General features: G+C 37.9%; 1 protein-coding gene across 2 annotated transcripts in view; it reads right to left on the bottom strand.

Moving 5' to 3' along the window:
* The window catches only part of iffo1b (intermediate filament family orphan 1b), a 54,742-nt gene that overhangs the window by 6,120 nt on the left and 24,185 nt on the right, over nt 1-24,437 (bottom strand). The window contains exons 2-8 of one of the 2 annotated variants that reach the window (XM_039763687.1): nt 18,606-18,666; nt 18,064-18,159; nt 17,790-17,930; nt 16,914-17,134; nt 15,597-15,717; nt 15,232-15,324; nt 138-268 (exon numbers count right to left, since the gene is read on the bottom strand). In XM_039763687.1, coding sequence (XP_039619621.1) covers nt 138-268; nt 15,232-15,324; nt 15,597-15,717; nt 16,914-17,134; nt 17,790-17,930; nt 18,064-18,159; nt 18,606-18,666 — 864 coding nt within the window. The remainder of the gene's footprint in view (nt 1-137; nt 269-15,231; nt 15,325-15,596; nt 15,718-16,913; nt 17,135-17,789; nt 17,931-18,063; nt 18,160-18,605; nt 18,667-24,437) is intronic. The other variant, XM_039763688.1, reaches the window with a different exon arrangement.

Below are 24,437 nucleotides of genomic sequence, written 5' to 3'. Positions count from 1 at the left end.
CTGGAGGCTTGTTCTGGTCAGGCAGGGTTTAATCATTTATTATTTCGTTGTGCTGTAGAACATTCAGGCTGAAGTGTATTCATCTAATTCACTCCTCTGTCTTTAACATCATAGGTAAAAATAAAGATGACTCTTACCTGTCTCCAGACTGTGTGATCAGCCTCCTGCATGTCTCCATCTGCACATCCAGTCCCCTCTTCATGCTGCACATCTCCATATATTCATGTAAGTGTCGATTCATATCATTTTTTGCAGTGGCCAACTCTAGCTGTAAGAAGTAAAACATCAGAGATTGAAGAAGTAAATAGAAGAATGCCCTTTAACTTTTAACTAGAGTAATTAAATTGAAAGCCAGCACTATGAAAGATTGTCAAAGTCTATCCTGGATATAATGGGTACAAGGCAGCAACCAAACCTGGCCTGGAAGACAAGTCATCACATGGCACATGTATTCATACTGAGATGAATAACCTAAAGCACGCTGAACCCAAGTGCACACATGCAGACATACTGAGACAAGGCTTACTCCATAGAGAATGTGACTGTGCTGTGGTTTAAATTGGAGTCCCTGGAGCTGTGCAGCAACAGCACTCACTACTTAGCCACCATTATGCCCCAGACTGTAAGCAAGTCAGGAAGATATTAGGCAGGCTTCCAGTGACAATTAGAGAGTGAAGCCTAGTGACTTAAGTATTGAGACTGTACACAGAAGGTTGCTGGTTTGATTCCCACTTCTAACTGCTTGTATGATCCTGAGCAAGTTACTTTAACTAACTGTGCTCCAGTTGTAAAAAATAATATACACAAAATTCCTGGAGTTCATTCCTGTACTAGCAAAGCAGCCTAGGATGGCATTCACTCAACAAAAGAGCTTCATAAAACAAAAGTTGTCTATTTCATCACCTCACTCTTCACCAACATCTGTTGTTGAGGGCCGCAATAACAACAAACTGAATTTAAGGACAAACAAGGCCACCTATAAATTACCAGCAGACCCCCAGATACGTCCAGGGGATTCAGATGCTGTTTGCTTTTTGGAGGAAATAATCAGCTCTGTGTGAACACTGTAAGAACTGATAAGAAACTGAATTCCAAGAGATTAGGAACTGCAATTTTTGGCAAGCTAAATAGGTTGCAAAAATTAAAATTCCCTAAGCCTGCTAAATATTCCTGGGAAACTCTGTGATTTTATGCCTGCCTGAATATTGTCTAACTGTGGCATGAAGGCACAATTTTAAGATACATTATGTTAACAAAGACACCATGGATGCCATACGTATAAAGCGTATTAACTGTTTAAACAAAATACTTGCTTTTAATGCTTCATATTATTTTTAAAATATGAACAGTATCAAGCATATACTAGACGGTTTAAATAATAACACAAGCAATTTAGAAAAATGAGAACTCAGGAATTGTAGATCAAAAGAATAAAAAAAGGCAACATTTCAGGTCTGCTTTAAATTCCGTAGCCATGAGTTGGATGAGTTAGCAAAAGGTTGAGAAACTGACATTGCGTCAATACTTTATTATCTAAAAAGCCCACAGGATGTGACGGTTTGACTGTGATCTACAGGTTTTGCACAATGCCAAAATCCCCAAAATGTGCTTTTCTGTTGAAGAGAAAAGGCCAAAACTTTACTGTTAGGTTGCAAAAGTAGCCTAACTGATATACTAAAGACGACAAGAAAATATGTAAGACAACAGACTAAATAATGTCCTTGAGTACCTGTGTACCCTAACAGAATACACACAGAGCTCAGGAACAATGACCTTCATACAATTCAAGAAGTTACAATATATTGGGTGGTCCAGATCTAATTATGCAATTTTCATTACGCTATAACTTATTAAGTTTATTACATAGAAAATCACCCGAAAAATCCCGGACCATCGAGAAGTATGCGAACTGACGACATGAAGAACCATCTTTGCGCCGAACTGAAATCATCCCCGTATAAATCAAAGTCATCCAGATGATCTGGATCTGCATAATTAGATCTGGACCACCCTGTATAAAGAGGCTATCCTCAATCAGTCAGTCACTCTTTATTATATATAGCCTCTTTCAACATGGGTGGCATAACAGATGAATGGATGCATGTTACTTCTTGGCATTCATTGGCTTTTATCACACTAGGGGGCTTCACCCCCTACTCGCTTTGCTCGCCAACCCCCGTGTTTGGTTTTCTGGATACACACTTTTAAGATTTTTTTTTCTTTGAATTGTTGCTATTTCATTAGTTTCACTTTTATTTCAGAACTTCATTAAAAACAATACAGTATTTGGAATCTTTCGAGTCCTAACATATTGAATCTTTTAAATGAGGTCAGTGAGACATGTGTTTAATGACTTTGTACCATAATTCAGGATAGGTTTCTCTATTTGGAATTTCAGCACAGACAAAACGATCTACATTATCAGCAGTTAACATTTTTTTTTTTTGCCAAGTAACCAATAAATGCATTTGAGGTAAAGTCTGTTTTTAAAATTCTCTGACTTACCAACTTCAAAAAACTTACAATACTTACAGTACATACTTCTGACATATCACCTATGTCCATATATCTTTCTTTATTCGCCTTTTCGTTATTTCTCCGAGTAATAATTTCTCTTTGTTGGCGCTAATGCGATGTTTACTTTCTTTGTTATGACACTTTCGTTTTTTTCTGCTTTTATATTCTGTATCTTGCCCTGCATGTGTATTCTTCCTACGTTTTTTTTTTTTTTAGTCTTTTGAATTCCATTGTTTTCATTATCTATAACCTGCTCTTCATGTGTTTGGCCCCTTTGTTTTTTAACCTCTTTCTGATGTTTTACTTTGTTTTCTACTCTGTCTTTTATTTCTGACCTCGCTTTGTCCTGCTTTTTTTTTCCCAATGGTACCTGATCCATGGTGATTATTTTCCCTTTTTTCGAGTAATAATTTCCATTTGTTTGCGCTACTGCAATCTTTACTGTTTTATTTTGATACTTTCTAATTTTCCTGCTCTCATATTCTTTAACTTTCTCTGCGTTTGTATCACGCCAACGTTTTTTTTGAGCCTTTCGAATTCCACTGCTTTCATAATCTCTAACCTGCTCTGCATGTGTATAGTGCCAACGTTTTTGAATGTCTTTATGAAGTTCTACTTTGTCTTTTACTTTGTCTTTTAATTCTGCGCCCGATTGGACGTGCTTTTTTTCATTTCCACTTGTTCCAGGCTAATTACCATTACTTCGTACCTGCGGGTGGTAAATATGGCATGAATGAGTCCAGAGATAATTAAATTCATAAATAAAAAGAAAATAGAGGTGTTTTTTTCTGCTGGTGCAACACAATCTGCAAAAATGACTTTGAGTGTCTGATCAAATAGCATTTTACCACGATAAAAACAATCAAAATGCAGAGTTTTATCCCATACAAACATAACGAGAATGAGGGAACCCCGCACACTGATCCAGCCAGGGGTTTGAAGATACCTAAAGATGTAAGAAAATGTCTTACCTACTGTGCCACAGTTGATATTATGTAAAATAATATAAATAACTGATTTTAAAGAGCTTCTTTTCTGTGGATGGTGGTGGCAAAGACTGAAGGAGGACTGAATTAATTATTTAGTTTTTAAAAATTTCACTTTTAATATTAAAGTAATGTGTAAACGGTAAGTAGTTTAAATTCATTTGTTTTTGCAGTACTACATAAAAACAGGATTAAAAAATGGAGTACTGAACAGAATAATATTTAGCGCACATTAATAAAAAAAAATACATCTCTAGCTACTTGCCGCAAGTCTTTCATAAATACCAATCTTACACTTTAAAGTTCAGCTGTTAATTAAGGGGTGCTCACAGCTGTCAAAACATGTTTCAATAATTGTCAAAACGTGTTTCAATAATGACTCAATAAACTGAGTTATACTGCTCCAGTCCTCACGGGTTAGATTTGAACAGACTACGTGACACAAGGAATGGGTATGTTTACAGCCAGCAATCAGACTTCATTAAATTAAAAAGAAAAAGCAATCAGAACCAGCCAAAAGAATCCTAATTTATGCAAATTTAGTCAAGGCACAAAATAACTTCTTAAAAATTGCTTCTCCTAACAACGTAACTAACTGCCCTGTTTAGACAGCAGGATGGTGTTATAGTTCGAGTCCAGGGGTGTTTTTGAGGTTTAATTTATTAATGGGTTTTAAGCACTTTCAGATGGCCTAACTTACACTGGTGACATTTGCATACATGTGTATGTGTTCTTACTTAATCAATGTAATTACCAGGTAAGCAGCATGGTAATTAGTGGGCACCAGCTAGAGTTAAAGAAGATAAAAAGAGTGGGTTGCTGCTAGTGGAGAGTTTGACAAAAAGAGCTGGAAAGTGATTACTCATCAGATAAGCTTGAGAGTTTTCATTGTGAACATAGAGAACAGTATGGGCAGCATTGGCTATTTTGGTTTTGTGATCAATTGCTTATTGAAGTCAGAAATAAGTAACTATTTCTAGAGGTGTAATAATCAACATATGAACTAGACCTGCAGGGCGATATCTGCACCCACCCCTCCCATAGTCCCGTGCCAGGCCACCAGGAAATATAGACACAATCACACTACCACACACTATCCAGGGAGTGCCTGCATCAGGAGTTCTTCCACACAAAAAATGTAATTGTATACTGCTGCTGGATTATGTGAATTTCCCCTTGGGATTAATAAAGTATCTATCTATCTATCTAATTGAGGAGGCAGCCAATTCCCTGTTACGAATGGATGCTTCATTAATCTGTAATACAGACAACTCCAGGAGGATAAGGTTGTAAAAGAAGGAGAGCCAGTTCTTCAGTGTGATTAGATTAGGGGACAAAACCAGCACATATGCATGAATGTCCCTGGGACATATCAGTGGTATAAGAGACAGAGGATAAGAATTCAAAGACCTTGGTTAAGTTCCATCAAATTCAGCTTACAAACTTAAATTGAGTAAACTGATGATTACAGTCTCCTGGGGCCTCATGTATAAGCGGTGCGTACGCACAGAAATGTTGCGTAAGAACTTTTCCACGTTCAAATCGCGATGTATAAAACCTACACTTGGCGTAAAGCCACGCACTTTTCCACGGTACCTCATGCCTTGTCGTACGCAAGTTCTCCGCTTGGTTTTGCAAACTGGCGGCACCCAGCGTCAAAGCAATGGTACTGTTCTTGTGTGATTACTCATTATTTTCATGACGCGGCTTTATAAATACACAGAAACTAACCGCATATTGTTTATTAGTGTAATGCATCTGATTGTAATTAACTCGTAACAATATAATGGTCCAGGGAACAGCCATAGTATTCCAAATACCATAACTGCTTTAGCGTTGTTACTCTCACTTCTTCTTCTAGCTCCTCCCGTTAGGAGTTGCCACAGCGGATCATCTTTTTCCATATTGCTCTCACTGCACGACTCGGAGTATTTATATCACTGTATCTGAGTGTGAATCACAGCAGCAGCTGATCGGAAAGAGAATTATCGGTATACAGCTTTAAGGACACGCTGTCTCAGCCACTGCAAAATGTTTTAAAGCCTTTCCTGTACAGACCTCGCGGTTCAGAAACAGTTTAATCCCAAGAACTTTAAATGCACTCAATCAATTGCTCCTTGTAGAACGGTTTGTACTTATAAGTACAATCACCCCACTGTAAACTTGCACTACAGTTATAATATCTCACAACCTGGGCCACTTTATAAAGCGCGTATTTACATATGATGACAATATCATTTTTAAGGTGAAATGCAGCAAAATATGTTTGTTAAATTATACACATAAAACTTTAACTTCATTTAAATAATCTATATTCTTCACTGGGAGTGTCGTGAAGGATAGAATAATTAAACATGTACTACGAAGATATTTCAATGTTCTTTAAACGTTTTGAAGAATCGGCGCTAAGCTTACAGATGGCTTAACTTCTATTACAGAGCTGATTGTGTGGCGATCGGTTACTTGGGGAAAGAAAAGCACTGACTGCAGTGGCGGCTACGCCAATATATATTGAATATAAAACAGAAAGATAAAATAACAACACAGCTAAAAACGCAGCGACAAATTTCGACAAAAGATAAATGCTTGTCATGAGCACGAGGCTCATGAAACACATGTTTAATAACGTGCTTTAACTCCTATCATCATGAAAATGACATCACGTATACATCTCAGTATTTTAGTTATTCAGAGAGCTGTAATATCACTAATGTAATGGACTCTGTGTCCAGTTAGAGGAAGAGAGCCAGTTTAAGAAGCAAGTAGTGATTCACACACATAGATCACAGTAGAAGATCAAATACAAAACAAAGCATTTAACGTGCTACTTTAATTACGATGTAATTTTGAGAAACTGGTTAATTAAACGATTTTAAGATGAAGTTTATAATGTTCTACTAAATGACAAAATAAACTATGTAATTAAAGTGGAAAATTCAAGATTAAAGTTGACATTTCGTGCTTTTTCCCCACTGTGTGCCTTTTCTCTCTGTACCCTAATAAGCTTTCATATGACACTCAGACAGTGGGCTTACAACTCTTCTTTTCACGGCAACTTTGATATGTGACTTCTTTTTTATTTCCGGCATTGTGCGATTTTGTGAATGTGAGCTTTCAAGTTTCTCCAACACGCTATGTCACTCAATCAACTTCATTTTGTTGATTATACCATGGTTTATTTGAACAAATAGTATGTTTTTCCTTTGCCTCCACTTGGTATTCGCTGAAATTCTTATATTTTCCCCGTGCTTTTCCCATTGTCTTTTCACAGAAGGCTGCGCTTAAGGGCGATTTATATTGATTTGCATATTCAAATAGGCATAATTCTGGGAGGATTTGGGGCGTTACAAAATGCGCGTGCACGAGCGTTAGTTTTCACGCTGATCGGGATTTATGTAGCGGAAGAATGTGGAAGTTGGAGTACGCACAGATTCCTGCATCTGGATTTTTCTGTGCGTAAGCACATTTCGGCTTTTGTGCTTACGCCATGTTATAGTGCGAGTTCTACGCACGGCATTATACATGAGGCCCCTGATGAAAATTTAACATTTTTAAAAACTGTATCCCAGCAAACAGAAGAAGATAATATGAGGTCCTGGGACCACTGAGAGATGAGGGGTAGAGGTGTATAGCTTTACATGGCAGAGAGTAAAGAACTGAGGCAAACTTTCAGAGAGGAGAAAAAGAAGTAGCAAGAGAGAAAACAGGATGAAACATTAAATAGATGTAAGGAAGTTGTCACATGCCCTAAGCCCTGAACAAAGCTGTATGAAGTAGAACAAGGTGAAAGAAGGAATGTCAAAGTGGAACTGAAGATTTTCAAACGAATTAAGGCCAGAATCCACAAGCAAATCACCCAATGCACTAATGCCATGCTGCCTCCAAGCAGGCAGGAAACTTGGGCAATCACCCATGAGCAATGTGTGATTATTAAAGACAGGTGAGTACATATGTCATTTGGGGAGGTTTTCCAGCTTATTTTCAGTTTTATACAAAGTATGTATAGTATAAGATAGGAGTTTGGTAGGCCTGAGTTTTAAATTGGCACTTACAATTGAATAGTAAGTGAATATAATGCCCAAATCAAGAGAAAGTCAAGCTGATGGGATTAAACAGTTTATCCAGTGCCAAACTAGACGCAACACATAAACCCGGAAATACAATTCTAAATCAGGCAACGACACTCCTGCATTATGACAATCCAAATTAAAACAGAATGTTTCAGATGAGAGTGGAGAGAAGCCACAGGAACAATAAGCAGAAAGGACGTTCCATAGCATAGTGGCATTAGTGTTGTGGGCAATAAGCTGAAGGAGCTGGTCAACACCAACCAAGGTGGCACTTTGTGTCTGTGGTGACCAATCAAGATGTGGTGGGCTGTGCAATTGAGTTTTGAGACGTTGTCCTGATATATAAGTAAAAAAGGAAAAATCTCAAGGACTGTTTGATTTTGAAATGTTTTTATCTACTTCCTTGAATATTTTTATTTATTGTAACTTTTGCACTCACGGACACTGTTTTTATAGAAATGATTTCTTTTTAGAAATATTTATTGAATAACTGTAAATACAATGTCGCACTTTTATTCTTTATTGTTTAAGAAACCTGTGCTTATTTTTGACCATATAATCTTGTATATCTCCTCACCTGCCCTGGTCCATCTTTGTTCATGGCTACATGATGCCCCAACAGTCTTGAGTTCACAATCATACAGTCTGATGTTTAGCAGAATATGATGATCAAGGCTATTGTGCAAAACATTTAAGCAGCATAATAGCACAAAATAAATAATTATTTATGCTCAAATTTCAGTATTTTCTGTTTTCAGTGGCTATATCTAGGAAGAACAAGGCATTGATTTCTACTGGAGCACAAAAGTCTTCTCTCATTTACATCTACTTTCCAATGGTGCATAAACTAGATTTTCAAATGATGTGTGCCAAAGATCAAAGATCTACAAGACAGGGGGAAGCTGAATATGAAGCACTAATTGGAAAACTCACAAGGTTAGTGTACTATGAAAGAAGAGTATAGCAAGTTTAACTTCTCTAGTAAGATGTTAGGTAACACATTCTGATTTTAATATTTTTAACATAACAGAGGTATAGCAAGGAACCAAAAATATATAGTACAATGTGAGGCAGCATATAAATATACTCCTTTTTTCTCCAATAGTACAAATAAAAAAGAGGCTTGCAGTTAAAAAGCAGGGTTAAAAAATTATTTTAGGAAACTAAGGTGCATACAGTAATGACTTATTATACATACTACTACATCCTGATTGATAGACCTTGGCCCATAGAGTGAAATGTTAAAGTTTATGTGCAAACTTTAGTAGTGTAAGAACATCCAGTAATATTCTAACCACACAATAGCATATGCTGAACACCAGTCTTACTTTATGTCAAATTATGAAAGTTAGTGCAGACGGGAGGTGCAGAGGCCTAGAGGCTTGGATATCATTCTCAGCTTAGGCATTGCCGGTGTAGATAGATTTTCTCCAGATACATCAGCTAGGTTGATCGTGAATATAAACTGGCTAAGTGAGTGATTGTGCCCTCTGATAAACAGTTGATCTATAATGTTGGGGAACCTGCCTTATACCCAATGACAAGGGATGAATCCACGGGTTAAGGAAATGCAGATATTATCAAAGTATAATATAAGCTGTTCAATAACACAAGAGAGAAAAGGCCATGAACATTGATTGAACAATTCTTCAACTTCACACATTATAGACGATGTGCAATGCCTTGTCTAATTTTCAAATACCCCAGAATTCTTGTTAAAATGGACTCTCTTAGTATCAGTACTTTACTGTAATACAAATACAATGTACCACATTTCTTTATAGGCAGTTCCTCTTGAGATGCAAGTAATTTTGGAACCTTTATTTCAAGAAAATAATGATCTGTATAAGCTCAGCACAGAACAGCTGCTTGTGAACAACTGCTAGGTAATTATAATGCAAAGGACAAATGATGTTTGTGAAATGCTGGCCTCATTACAACTCAGCAATTAAAACAGATGGAAATTCAGAAGCACAGCATATTTAATTAGGTTTAATTTAGGTTTTTAATACAAGGAATTTGTATATTGAAATTACTTATAAACACACAAACCAATGTACACAGTACCTACAGATGAATAACTAGTTAACTGTAATATACAGTTATCCCTTGCGATTCACAGGGGTTAGGGGTGCGGGATCCGCACAATTGTGAAAATCTGCAAATACATTTTGGGCCCATGGTTACTGTATATTCTGAGTTGATGAATGATGGTGGTATAGTTATGAAATGAAATCCCCTATGAACAGCCTGCAGACAATTATGTAAAGTTTAGTCCTAATATGATGCCTACATATGTAAAAATCTTTAGAGGTTGGGAAGGGTCCCAGAAGATAATGTTTTAAAACACAGACAAAATTACACAAACAATTAGGTACAGAACAAGAACATGAATCCAGAGAAAACTGTAATCTGATAGGTATAATTGTAATCCAATTGTGCAGTGAAGCTCTGAAACTAAAAGATGTCACCAATTGCAACCCTGACAACTTCTTATGGCTTACTTTTAAAGCTAAGGATCTCATCTTTCACACAGCAGCCCTTGTGGCAATTGATGAAGCAGCCCAATGATGCAGTGCTCCCAGGGTTGCTGGGATTTGTAGTCCATTTAAGTAGTGCTGCTAAAGCTTTGTCTAAAGTTTTTCTCAATATTTTGCAAAATTCACAAAATAATTTTAATTTAATTATTGACGATCACTGGTGCAGCTGGGAGGGGAGGAGGAGGTGGTCTGCCGTAGGCGGTACCTTATAATAAATTTTAGTACTAGACTTTTTAAGGCTTCTTTGACAATTTTGTTTGATAAAGGTTTGTCAAGCGAATGTGTTATCATCGATGTCAAAATATCTCGTACACCTCAATCATAATTAATAATGAATTAACAATTTAAAATGTATTTAAATTTTTGTTGTTTTCATTTTATGATAAATATTATGTTTTATCTTGTAAGGAGGGGGGCAAACTCAAAGACTGTTCTGGGCAACAAAAACTCTCATGACAAACCCACAAAAAGGCGAATCTGCAAATAGCAGACCCGTGAATCGCAAGGGCCAATCTGTACTTTGATAAAAATACAACCACACAGAAGTCAGTTAAATGCATTTAAACCTCATAAAACAAAATGAGTAACCACTACTAGACCTGGAGAGCCTGACAATTAAAGAAATCAGTCAAGTCACTCCATTATCACAAAGTTTTAATTGGTGTTCTTTATTTAAGGCAGAAACTATATTGATTAATTGCAAATGTAGAAGCACAGATTGAATTAACACTCTTGATTGGAAACAAAGATCATGGAGGCTTCAGTTACAGTCATGGCTGAAATTATCGGCACCCCTGGAATTTTCCCAGAAAGTGCACCATTTCTCCCAGAAAATTGTTGCAATTACAAATGTTTTGGTATAGACATGTTTATTTCCTTTATGTGCATTGGAACAACACAAAAAAACAGAAAAAAAAAGCCAAATCTGACATAATTTCACACAAAACTCAAAAACCGTGCTGGACAAAATTATTGGCACCCTCAACTTAATATTTGGTTGCACGCCCTTTGGAAAAAATAACTGAAATCAAGCGCTTCCTATAACCATCGACAAGCTTGTTACACCTCTCAACTGGAATTTCCGACCATTCTTCATTTGCAGACTGCTCAAGGTCTCTCAGATTTGAAGAGCACCTTCTCCCAACAGCAATTTTGAGATCTCTCCATAAGTGTTCAATCGGACTTAGATCCGGACTCATTGCTGGCTATTTCAGAACTCTCCAGCGCTTTGTCTTCAACCATTTCTTGGTGCTTTTAGAGGTATGTTTGGGGTCATTGTCCTGCTGGAACACCCATGACCTCTGATGCAGACCCAGCTTTCTTTCTTTCTGGGCCCTACATTGTGCCCCAATATCTTTTGGCAGTCTTCAGATTTTATGATGCCTTGCATCCAGTGCCAGAAGCAGCAAATCATCCCCAAAACACCTTAGAACCTCCAACATGTTTGACTGTAGGTACTGTGTTCTTTTCTTCGTAGGCCTCATTCAGTTTTCTGTAAACAGTAGAATGATGAGATTTACCAAAAAGCTCTACCTTGGTCTCATCTGTCCACAAGATGTTCGCCCAGAAGGATTTTGGCTTCCTCAAGTACATTTTGGCAAACTCCAGTCTGGCTTTTTTACATTTCTGTGTCAGCAGTGGGGTCCTCCTGGCTCTCCTGCCATAACGTTTCATTTCGTTGAGATGTCGACGGATAGTTCGAGCTGACACTGTTGCACCTGAGTCTGCAGAACAGCTTGAATATGTTTTGAAGTTGATTGGGGCCGTTTATCCACCATTTGGACTGTCCTTCGTTGCAGTCTTTTATCAATTTTTCTCTTCCGTTCACGTCCAGGGAGATTAGCCATGTGTTGTGAACTTCTGGATTATGTTGCGCACAGTGGGCAAAGGAACATGAAGATCTCTGGAGATGGGCTTGTAGCCTTGAGATTGTTGATATTTTTCCACAATTTTTGTACTCAAGTCCTCAGACAATTGTCTGCTCTTCTTTCTATTCTCCATGCTTAGTGTGGCACACTCAGACACACAACAGAAAGGTTGAGTCAACTTTTCTCCATTTTAACTGGCTTCAGGTGAGATTGCTATATTGCCAGCACCTGTTTCTTGCCACAGGTGAGTTCAAACGAGCATGCTTGCTTGAAATAAAACGATTTACCCACAATTTTGAAAAGGTGCCAATAATTTTGTCCGGCCCATTTTTGGAGTTCTGTGTGACATGATGTCAGATTTGGCATTTTTTTCCCCTCTGTTTTTTGTGTTGTTCCAATGCACATAAAGGAAATAAACATGTCTATACCAAAACTTTTGTAATTGCAATAATTTTCTGGGAGAAATGGTGCATTTTCTGGGAAAATTCCAGGGGTGCCGATAGTTTTGGCCATGACTGTAAAGGAGTGGTTCAAAGACAAAAAGAAAACAGCAACTACTACTCTAAGACTGCCAATCATACATACTTTTTGCCAATGATGGCCCTGCTCCTCACACTGTTTCCTTTTGCCTTTAACTCTGCAAGTGGAGGAGAAGAGTATAAACTATTTTGCAAGTCTAAACCATTATATAGAGTGCCAGAGAATAACAAAAGGGTGAAAAGGTCTACGACAAAATAGATGTGATCATGGAATCCACTGATGACCTCCCATGTAACCAATCTATGGTAAGATTATTTATTTGAACCTCCACTATATGAATGGGACATACAGTACCAAAAACTTGGTCTTCCTCTCCCTCTGTGTTGTGGATAAAAGTCTTTCTTTACTTTTATGTTGTTGATAAAAGCCAATAAAAAGTACCTAAAGCTTGGGGACTGGGAGGTGTTTGAGGCAACATGAATTACTGTAATTGCATCCAGTTCTTACTTAATAACATTGCATTTTAAAAACTATTGATTTCTGGTCAAACTCGAGAGGATTTTAATCATGTAAAGGACTAAGTAGGTTTTGTGGTAACAATAATGGACAGACCCTGGAAACGCCACTGGATAGATGAAGAGGTAAGCGATCATTTTATGTGCTGGTCTATGCTTGGGAAGGAGTTTGGCAGAAATTCCAATATATATGTTCTTTGACTCAGACAGCTATAAATTTAGCAAATAAAAGTACATTTCTGCAATTTTTAACAACTTTTTCAAATCAGGAAAAAAATATACAAATAAGAGCTGAGAAAACACACCAGTAAGTATATATTGGTAGACTAATCTTATTATCACAAACACCTCATTGTATTAATAGTAATAACTAGAGCAGCTAGATGCACTGCTTTATTAACAAGATTCATGGCTTTTAAAGAAATCCAGTATTGCAATACACATTCTGGCTTTCAGAGTTAGCTGGCAAAGTAAGAGTAATAGTGTTTCTAGTATTCATTGTGCTCCAGCTACAGTAGACACTGTACAAAAAGCAGTCACAACGTCTATAAAAACTATAAATTATAGATTGGCTTTGGTTAAACCTCTGACAAATGGCATCATCTTACAGCCTGTGGGTTAACATTAGGTGTTTAAAATTAGGCTCCTAAGGCTAAAAGTTAAAATATGTCATTATGATCAATTAGGGTCCCTCTCATCTGAATTCCATCACTGCACTCATACTTTACCAGAACATGCATCAAGTACATTGATTGTGAATGTACTGCCTGCCAATCATCGGGAGGAAGTGTGAAAATAAACCTCTATTACACATACCCTGTTGTGTTTTTGCTCACTTTATGTCTGCAGTGCAGACTTCTGTAATGTAAATATTAACTTACTTAACAAATCATACGTGTCCCTCTTTTGCAAATGAATAATGAAACAAATATTCACACATCATTTGTGTCACAAAATAAATAATTAAACAATAGAATGTTAGTGCCTGGTCTGACTTATTTGGCACAGGATCATTGTGAAACCCAGTGACATTGTCATCATCTGACAAAACACAGAATAAAACATCAAGTAAATGGACATCCTAACAACCCACCTACTGCCAAGGAAATAATATACTGGCTATGAACTGTCTAAATTGAAACAGCAGCAACTCAAATTTAGAATTGAATGACTCTGAGATAAAACATGACAAGCCATGCTAATCAAAAGAATATGCAGACTACACACATTGCACTAGGGCTCTCCAGTAACAATGATAACCATTGTTAGGCCAGGACTCAGTACTTCTTTAAAACAGAGGCATCATACTGCTGGCTAATTTCCACATAGTGGAAGGGGCAAATGGAAGGCTTCCCTTGTGGCTTTTTCAAATTAAGCAGTAGGTGAAGATCAAACTGTAAGTCAGTCCCATCACTATAATGTCTTACCTAAGAAAAGTACAAACCAGAAGTGCAAATGGACAACTAAATAAAAAAAAATCAATAAATAAAAGTGGTCTTTATTTTTCTGCTGAGAATAAGAGGCTGGGATGAAGCTTTCAAGCCCAATTATTAAACTGGAATGTTCAGGTTATAGAAGCACACACAAGTTTAAACCAAGAACACCACTGAGCCACTTTGAACACCCCATTAGCTGAAAGCAGGTTAGCACACACCATGAAGACAATTTTGTTTACTACAAAAAATAATAATCTTCTAAATAAGCATATGATCTGATTGAAATAAAACTGCTTAAGAAGAAAAAGGTGAAGATTGTTATAAAAATTTTAGTAATAATCTAGGTTACTGAGGATGTTTATATTTTCTGCACAACATTTGGCAGGGATAAGCTTCATTGGCCCTTAATGAAGAAACAACACTGCACATAGCCCTTCAAATCTCAAAGTGGGTCTTGCTACATGTTATCTTTTTTAGAATAAGTAACCAATGAGACACACTTGGTATAGCCCACCAAAGTCAAAGAGGACTATCAAATATACCAGTATGCAACATGATTTAAACTATACTCTTTTCACCTGTAGTCCAAGTGTCACTGCCATCTGCAGGGTTTTTCTGAAATAAAATAGGATTAACTTTGGGGTATATATAAAGAGGAAGGAGGAACACTTTTGGGAGGAAGATCATCACTCTGTGAGCCCCTGTGTTGTTTATTCTGGCAGCATGACAGGAAGCACATCTTGCTGCAAGCTTAGAACAAGAATTACTGATTTAAACAGACATAATTAAATTACAATTAACAATAAAAGAGAATCCTACCTCTATTTGATCAATCGTCTCCTGGTACTCGCGTTCTCTCGATTTGAACAGAGATTCAGTGTCTTTGATTACCTTTTCAAGGTTCTCCTCTTGCTGTGGGTGTAACAAATAATTAAAGCCGAATGAATGATCCAAATGGTACATACTATAGCCAGCTAAACAAAAAACTACTTATTATTAGTGTGATAGATATTATTCCTGGATTCCTCAATTGCCAATAAATATGCAGTGAAGATAATTTTTTGAACGATCCCGAATCAATGTCACTTCACCAGGTGGACATTCAAGGACAGATACTAACTAGTTCTTCACTGTTTTTTCAACTGAGTATGTAGCTCAATTTATGTTTACAATCTTTTCCTTACCTCTCCCTGTGCCTCCACTGCTGCCAATGCATATCCAGGAAAGTCCTCCCACAGAAGGAGTGTTTCTTCTGTTTCCTCCCAGGCTAGGCTGTCACAGTCATCTTCAAAGTCATAGTCCCGACTGGAAATGAAATGTAAGAGAATGAGCACTATGCTTTTATGCAAAACAATATGATGTACAGTATATGTTACACTTGACTTGAAAGTTTTATGACTGTAAAATTAACTCCTACTATTACTTTTTTTTGCATCCATCTTTACAAATTTCTGCATACAAAACAAATGTAATGTATGTTAAGAATGGGTAGATTGGAAGAAGGTAAGAGAACCAACGTTATGGGGTGCAGTGAGGTAGATCTGAAGCAGAGGTAGAACTGGGACAATGAAAATAAAGGCAACAAGCAATGAGACAATAAAAAGAAATTGGTTATGTCACCATAATTGTGTGGTCTCTAAAAAAAAGCTTTTGAAAGCCTGTTTTGGAGGCATTCATATACATTCACTGGTGACAAATGAAGCTGCAAATTGTTGAATTAGATTTAATGACTTTAACCAATGATACAAAAGTCACAAAAACAAAGACACCGGTGTTCCAGGAACGCATAGGTTTTTACCTTTTTAAACCAGTTTTCAGTTTAATGAGTTAAATGGATCTATGCTTCTTTAAATTTTCATTCAACTTATCACTTTAGGCATGATAGGGCAATTATGAATAATTATTCCATTTTCCACATTCATCCATGTCCTGAACTTATTTTTTATTACTGGGTTTCTCAAATCAACAGCCGGCTATAAAGCAGGAAACCAAACCTGGTTGACCTACATTCACAGACAGACACTTGTGATTTGCAAAGTGCATTTTGATGGAATATTCTATATAGGGCACTATATAAACAAAGGACTTGCAGTATTTTAACTCACTTTAATTGGGCCAGTTCACAATTAGTAATTAAACTCACATACGTTATACAAGTTTGCAACGTGAAAGGAAGCCAGAGTACACTGAGAAAAAATGTAAATGCTGCATGGTTAATGACTGCCATAAATTGAACCCAGGTACACAAAGTTTTCATGAAGCATTGACAATCACTGTGACAGTAATGACTAGTCTGATTTGATATTTTCTGCCTCAGAAGCAATTCAATACAGCAGAAAACATCAAATTTTAGTGTGTTATAAATGTAACATTTAGATTCATGGGTCATAGTTTTCCCTGCTAGCAATCAAGGCATTAGAAAACATAAGCTAAAACAATCTTAATCAGGCACTGACACAAAGCTAACCAACTATCCCCCACAAGTTTAGAGAATAACTCACAGCTGATTAAGCATCCTCTGCATCTCTTCATTAATTTGATTGGTAGCCATGCTATCCTCCTCTGTGTGTCCACCACCACCAATGCCTTCACTCTCCGACATACTGAGAGGCTCATCATCACTAACTGGCTGGGCTGGTTGAGCCTGCTTCCTTTCCCGGGATCTACGGCCCATAGATCCTGAGCTGTTAGGGGCCACCTTGAGGGGAGACAAGTGCAGTGACTGGAGAGAATGAAAGAGAAAGAAAAGAACAAGAGGGTAGAGAAAAGAAAGGGGGAGCGGGTGTGGAATCAGGTATAAGGAAGGAAATGGAAGAAAAAATATGAAGATGAAGAATGGGTAAGAGAATAGAATAGAAGCAGATAGAATTAAAACAAGAGACAGAGAGAGAGAGACATAGAGAGATAGAGAAAGAGAAATGGACGCCATTATGACAACATGTAAAATTTTTCTTGAATTAAAGTTAGAAGGTTGTAGGGCATAAAACATAATGGATATCAAATATGAGATAAACGTGAAACAAACTATGCTTGTGCCATAGGAGTGACAAAGTAGAAGTGGAAAGATGGAAAGACAGACAGAGGACTGACACAAAATGGCGATTAGCTTTGAGAAAGGATGCAATCTTGACAGTGAGGCATGCAGACCTTTCTTGGGACATGCGGGAAGAAGAAAAAAATTCAAAAGGTTGCAAGCTTCATTAGGATTATATAATTTGAGAGCGTGTAACCTGTTTGGTTCTTGAGCATAACACACATTCAAGCTGCTCAGCCATGCTGACTTCATAATTGATTTCAGTTTGAAATGTCAAGACCTGCTCATTGTTTAATATAAGAGCAATGTCTTGATCATCAAAGATATATAACAGCAGCCTCACCTGGAACATTTTAATCATGTCCTCACAGTTTCGTTGCTGTGCCACATCACACAGTTTGGCTGTGATGTCAATCCGTCGACAAATGTCCATATCAACTTTCATTGCTTTCTCCTGAATCTTTGTGTCCAATTCACTGAGGTTCTGGGGTGAGTAACATGAAACAAAATATAGACAGAGGTGCTTGAGGAGAATAAACAAAAGACAAATGGAAAAAAAAGTGTTTTCACTAGATGGTGAATATCTGGATTATCTGTTGGGTACAGATATAACTCACATTGCTCATTAACCCTTTGAAGACCACCAGCTCGGCTTTGAGCTGTTGTACCTTCAGGGCAAGTTCTTCTTGGCACGCTGCAGATTCCTGTGCCTCCTAAGGAAGAGTGAATGAAGGCTGTCAAACAGACAGACTAATGGACACAATGATGACAGAGAGACAAGTGCATGCACACATACATACACTTAATATGCTGAACAATAAATGGATGACACAAAAGGGCAAGAGAGCCGCCCAGTATAGGGAAAATGCAGATGTTTGATCAAACAGTAAATGTGACTAAAGAATATTTCAATTATTCAACCAAAAACATTGGCAGTCAAAACAGAAAAAGGGAGATGTATCATTTAACTAGCAGGGAAATTAAGATACCTCCTGGTTAAAATATATTGTGTTTATACTGGTGCAGCCTTCTGTAGTTAGGCATACAGCTCAAAGACCAGTATAGGAGTCTCTCAGTAAACAAATTGGAAAGCTATAAAAATATCAAGAAGAGCTCTTGCATGCTCTAAGAGGAAGGTAAGAAATACAGGAAGAGGTACCTCTTGAAGTTCTTCAATTTTGTTCTGCATTTGAACCCTTAAAGTGTATTCTTCTTCCCACCTGAAAGTTAAAGATATGCATAATAAATTTTCTTAAACCAAATGGCCACAATTACATGCAGAAGAGGTCTACTTTTGTCTTAAGGTAAAAAGTACATTTTTAAGGATTTAATAACAGTCAGTATTAATATATACTGTACATGAATATACAAGGAACATACACAAATTAAGAAAAAAAAGTATTGCTTTAATGCTTACTGTAAGAGATGGCCAGCAGCTCAACCCGGCTGGGACGCCTCTAAGATGGAAGGATGGGTGAAGGCAGCTTTTCTAGAACACTGCCTCCCCCAAGAAGCTAGATGGCAGCTCCCCTGGACTGCAGCAGTGTTCCAGGTTCCCAAAGGGCACTATGTGACATGGTGTTCGGCAACACAGCCCTGCTGGGTACCATGGGTGCCGTCAGGAGACACTGTGGGAAGATGGTGGGAATCTAAGTACTCACCTTGCCCGGAAGTACTAGCGGATTACGTGGGCAGAAGCCCAGAAGTACTTCCGTGCTGACAAGAAAACTCAAGTTCTCCATCTAACCTATAAGTGCTGGCAGGTCACGAGAAAAGAAGGAAGGAAACACTTCCGGGTGAAGGACTACGGTGGAACCTCGGGTCACGATCGTAATTCGACCCGAAGTAATTTTCCCCCATAGGACTGTATGTAAATACAATTAATCTGTTCCAGACCATACGAGTTGTATGTAAATATTTATTTTTTTAAAGATTTTTAAGCACAAAAATAGCTACAGTTGACCCTTGATATACGACCGGCCTGACATGCAAACAACTTGATTTACGACCAAAATTTTTGTTTTGATTTACGACCAACATCTTGCGTTATGACCCGAATGCAGTCACGTGTATCCACTTGTGCGATTGTAAACAAACAGCCGAGAGCGTTCGCAAGTGTCAATGGGAGCCCAGATACATGTGTTTGTGGACGTAATTTCGGTCAGTGCAGTGATTTATCTGTATATATAATTCACGAAGACCATGGCAAGCAAGACACAGAACTAAGGAAGGAAGAGAAGGTAACGAAGGTAAAGAAAGCGATTGTTAAGGGATGTTAGCTAGCAGGCTGGCGCAGCACATGATGATGTCATCAGGCTGAGTCAGCACCAGCTTGCTTTGGAGTGTATTATTACAGCAGTTCACAACACGACCAGCTTTGAACCGAGTGCTCGACTACTGTCATTATTAACTTGAGAAACAGCGATCACAATCAAAACGAAGAAGGAAATTGTGCGGAAATATGAGAGTGGTGTTTGTGTGACCGATCTCGCTAATATGTACAGCATGTCGAAATCCACCATCTTGACAATTTTACAAAGAAAAGATTTGCATAAGGAGGCTCCTTCTAAACAATAACCACCTTCCGTTTCATTCTCCTCCTCCTCCCTTCCTGCAGCCCAAAGATGTCAAATTAAATGGTGAGTACAGTATGAAATTGTTGTTTCTGGTAGGTTAGGCACTTTTTATAACTTTTTGGTTAGTACATTAGAAAAATGATTGGTGTTTTGGTAAATTCTGCACATTATACAACCCTTTTTTTATTATGAAAAGGTTAAGTAAGTGTTGCTGTGGGAGGTTCAGAGTGCATTAGTATTTTCGCCACACCCATAAGTGCAGCCAGGGCTCAGCAATCAAGCACCTGGAGCACTTCGGTTGCCTAATTAAAGGAGCCAGCGGCCACCACTCAAGAGGCTGAGTCGGGAGGAGGAGGACAATGCTTCCCAAGAGGAGTGGTGGAGAAGAGTGTGTTGTGGTGTACTTTACTTTAATTTATTTGGTGTGCTTTGGGACTGTAGGGGAAGACATGGACCTCAACCAAAGAAAATAAAACCATTTTTGTTGATTTTAACGTGCCTCCATTTTCAGTTTGTGTCAGGCTGGGTGCATATATAGCAGTGGTGTGAAAAACTATTTGCCCCCTTCCTGATTTCTTATTCTTTTGCATGTTTGTCACACAAAATGTTTCTGATCATCAAACACATTTAACCATTAGTCAAATATAACACAAGTAAACACAAAATGCAGTTTTTAAATGATGGTTTTATTATTTAGGGAGAAAAAATCCAAACCTACATGGCCCTGTGTGAAAAGTAATTGCCCCTGAACCTAATAACTGGTTGGGCCACCCTTAGCAGCAATAACTGCAATCAAGCGTTTGCGATAACTTGCAATGAGTCTTTTACATCGCTCTGGAGGAATTTTGGCCCACTCATCTTTGCAGAATTGTTGTAATTCAGCTTTATTTGAGGGTTTTCTAGCATGAACCGCCTTTTTAAGGTCATGCCATAGCATCTCAATTGGATTCAGGTCAGGACTTTGACTAGGCCACTCCAAAGTCTTCATTTTGTTTTTCTTCGGCCATTCAGAGGTGGATTTGCTGGTGTGTTTTGGGTCATTGTCCTGTTGCAGCACCCAAGATCGCTTCAGTTTGTGTTGACGAACAGATGGCCGGACATTCTCCTTCAGGATTTTTTGGTAGACAGTAGAATTCATGGTTCCATCTATCACAGCAAGCCTTCCAGGTCCTGAAGCAGCAAAACAACCCCAGACCATCACACTACCACCACATTATTTTACTGTTGGTATGATGTTCTTTTTCTGAAATGCTGTGTTCCTTTTACGCCAGATGTAACGGGACATTTGCCTTCCGAAAAGTTCAACTTTTGTCTCATCAGTCCACAAGGTATTTTCCCAAAAGTCTTGGCAATCATTGAGATGTTTCTTAGCAAAATTGAGATGAGCTCTAATGTTCTTTTTGCTTAACAGTGGTTTGCGCCTTGGAAATCTGCCATGCAGGCCGTTTTTGCCCAGTCTCTTTCTTATGGTGGAGTCGTGAACACTGACCTTAATTGAGGCAAGTGAGGCCTGCAGTTCTTTAGACGTTGTCCTGGGGTGTTTTGTGAGCTCTCGGATGAGTCGTCTCTGCGCTCTTGGGGTAATTTTGGTCAGCCGGCCACTCCTGGGAAGGTTCACCACTGTTCCATGTTTTTGCCATTTGTGGATAATGGCTCTCACTGTGGTTCGCTGGAGTCCCAAAGCTTTAGAAATGGCTTTATAACCATTACCAGACTGATAGATCTCAATTACTTCTGTTCTCATATGTTCCTGAATTTCTTTGGATCTTGGCATGATGTCTAGCTTTTGAGGTGCTCTTGGTCTACTTCTCTGTGTCAGGCAGCTCCTATTTAAGTGATTTCTTGATTGAAACAGGTGTGGCAGTAATCAGGCCTGGCGGTGGCTGCGGAAATTGAACTCAAGTGTGATACACCACAGTTAGGTTATTTTTTAACAAGGGGGCAATTACTTTTTCACACAGGGACAGGTAGGTTTGGATTTTTTTTCTCCCTAAATAATAAAAACCATCATTTAAAAACTGCATTTTGTGTTTACTTGTGTTATATTTGACTAATGGTTAAATGTGTTTGATGATCAGAAACATTTTGTGTGACAAACATGCAAAAGAATAAGAAATCAGGAAGGGGGCAAATAGTTTTTCAAACCACTGTAGCATCTTTATCACACTATCAACAGCTAGAAAGACTAAATATAAACCTACATTGACAAATACATAAATTTAAAATTAGAAAATGAAAAAGTAAAACTAAATAAAAACAAAAAAAGAAACTAAAAACTAAAAACAATCATAAAACTAGAAAAACACTGTCCTAACATTTGTGTCTGCTTGTAAAATGGTGAAAGGAGTACTGACAGGTACTCAAGTCTGTTCGAGATGGGGGCATAGTTACACACAGTAAGCATTGTTTAATGACCAGTGATCGGGAGAATTAGCACCCTTTATGGGGTAGGTGATATCCATCATTCATCCATTATCCAACCCGCTATATCCTACCACAGGGTCATAGGGGTCTGCTGGAGCCAATCTCAGCCAACACAGGGCGCAAGGCAGGGAACAAACCCTGGGAAGGGTGCCAGCCCACCTCAGGGCACACACACACACCAAGCACACACTAGGGACAATTTAGAATCGCCAATACACCTAACTTGCATGTCTTTGGACTGTGGGAGGAAACCGGAGCACCCGGAGGAAACCCACGCAGACACATGGAGAACATGCAAACTCCACGCAAGGAGGACCCGGGAAGCGAACCCAGGTCTCCTTACTGCGAAGCAGCAGTGCTACCACTATGCCACCGTGCCGCCCGGTAGGTGATATGCTGATGATATTTAGGATAAACATTAAGTTTTGCTTTATCCTTTGGAATAATATACAGTATAATTTCACTGGATGTAAACACTTGTATTCTGTATCAATGTGCAGATCATTTTTTGTTTAATTCTTACATTTTAGCATGTACAAGTTGAACAATTTACATCCTCTTTACAGCTGGTATCCAGATATAATTTACTTGAATTATATTTACATCTAGCATTAAAATGTGCCTCTAGTGTCTATATTATGTCCAGACATAGATCTGAAGTAAGCTTCTTCATGCAAAATTCAAATCAGCTTTTGCTTATGTGGTTGTAATTGCAGATGGAAAACACACCTGCAACTTTACTTGTGTTAAATGTTATTGCTATCATTTTTGTGACTATAGCCTAATGGGATGAGAGTGACGTGATTAAGACTGTATTTATATGTGGCTTTTATTATGGTCAAATTGTATTATATTGTCATCGGATCACCAAAAATATTTCAGGTGTAAATTGAACTTAAAATACTCCTGTTCACACAGTAAGCCTGAAGCATCAGATAAACTAGCAACCAATTTCCCAGTGCCTAGAATGATAAATCAAAGCAAAAAGAACAAGATAATTACCATCATCAAAAGTAATGACTTGAAATGAATTTCAATTTCTTAGTCTGAACTAGACTCACATTCAGATGGATGGTCAATGAACGCAAACTGTCCAAAATGGAGCAATCATACTTCAGGATAGCAAGACTGTTTGGCAGGGCTCATCCATGGTTTTACTAGCAAGAGGACTCATACCAGCGTTCCCTGAAGCTTGAATTGTTTGGTTTATTAACAAGCATACAAGCTGAGCTGAGCTGCTTCTACTAACTGCAATTTAGCTTTGATTGTCCAAAAAAAAAACAAAAAAAAACAAATGCAATATATCGTTTTAACTAAAGCAAATGCTGCTCAGAGAAATATTTGCTATTCACTCACATTTTCCTCCCACATCTCAAAGAATTGCATGGTAGGTTAACAGGTCAGCTGAAATAAGACTTACTGTAGAAAATGCACAGATGAATGAATGAACAAATAGAGGCTTATCCCAGCAGGGAAGAATTTTAACCCATTTCAGCTCTTTTCAGAAAATGAACACCAAGTCTTATTGTTTCATCTCTGTGGAATAAAGGTTTGGACTACGAAAACCTTAAACACTCTGATGTAGACTTGTGTGTTTTATATCATTGTCCTGCTGCCTGAATCAGTTGCGTTTCAGCTTCAGTTCAATCAATAAATTAAACAAAATTAACGACAACACCATGTATCCAACCAAAATAGCAACAGGCTACTTTTTGTGAGGTGTTGTATACATATGAAAGTGGAAAAACTCATCAATCTTACAAAGCTACATCAGAATAATTTATTGCTGATTGTGATTTTTTAAATGTTCAGTTCACTTCTGAATTTAAAACACAACAGAATTTTCTCAAAGTTGGAATAAGATAACAACAGCCCATCATAGTGTGAACACTATTCTCTCAGGGTCACACAGGGAAAGTGAACCAACAAACCTGTAATTTATAGCTTAATGTGTTATACACTAGGCCACATTTCTTTTTAAATAAGTCACA

Source organism: Polypterus senegalus, chromosome 9 (assembly GCF_016835505.1).
Source record: "Polypterus senegalus isolate Bchr_013 chromosome 9, ASM1683550v1, whole genome shotgun sequence".
Lineage (NCBI taxonomy): Eukaryota > Metazoa > Chordata > Cladistia > Polypteriformes > Polypteridae > Polypterus > Polypterus senegalus.
Note: the sequence above shows the minus strand (reverse complement) of the source record. Positions and strands in the feature narration are given on the sequence as shown.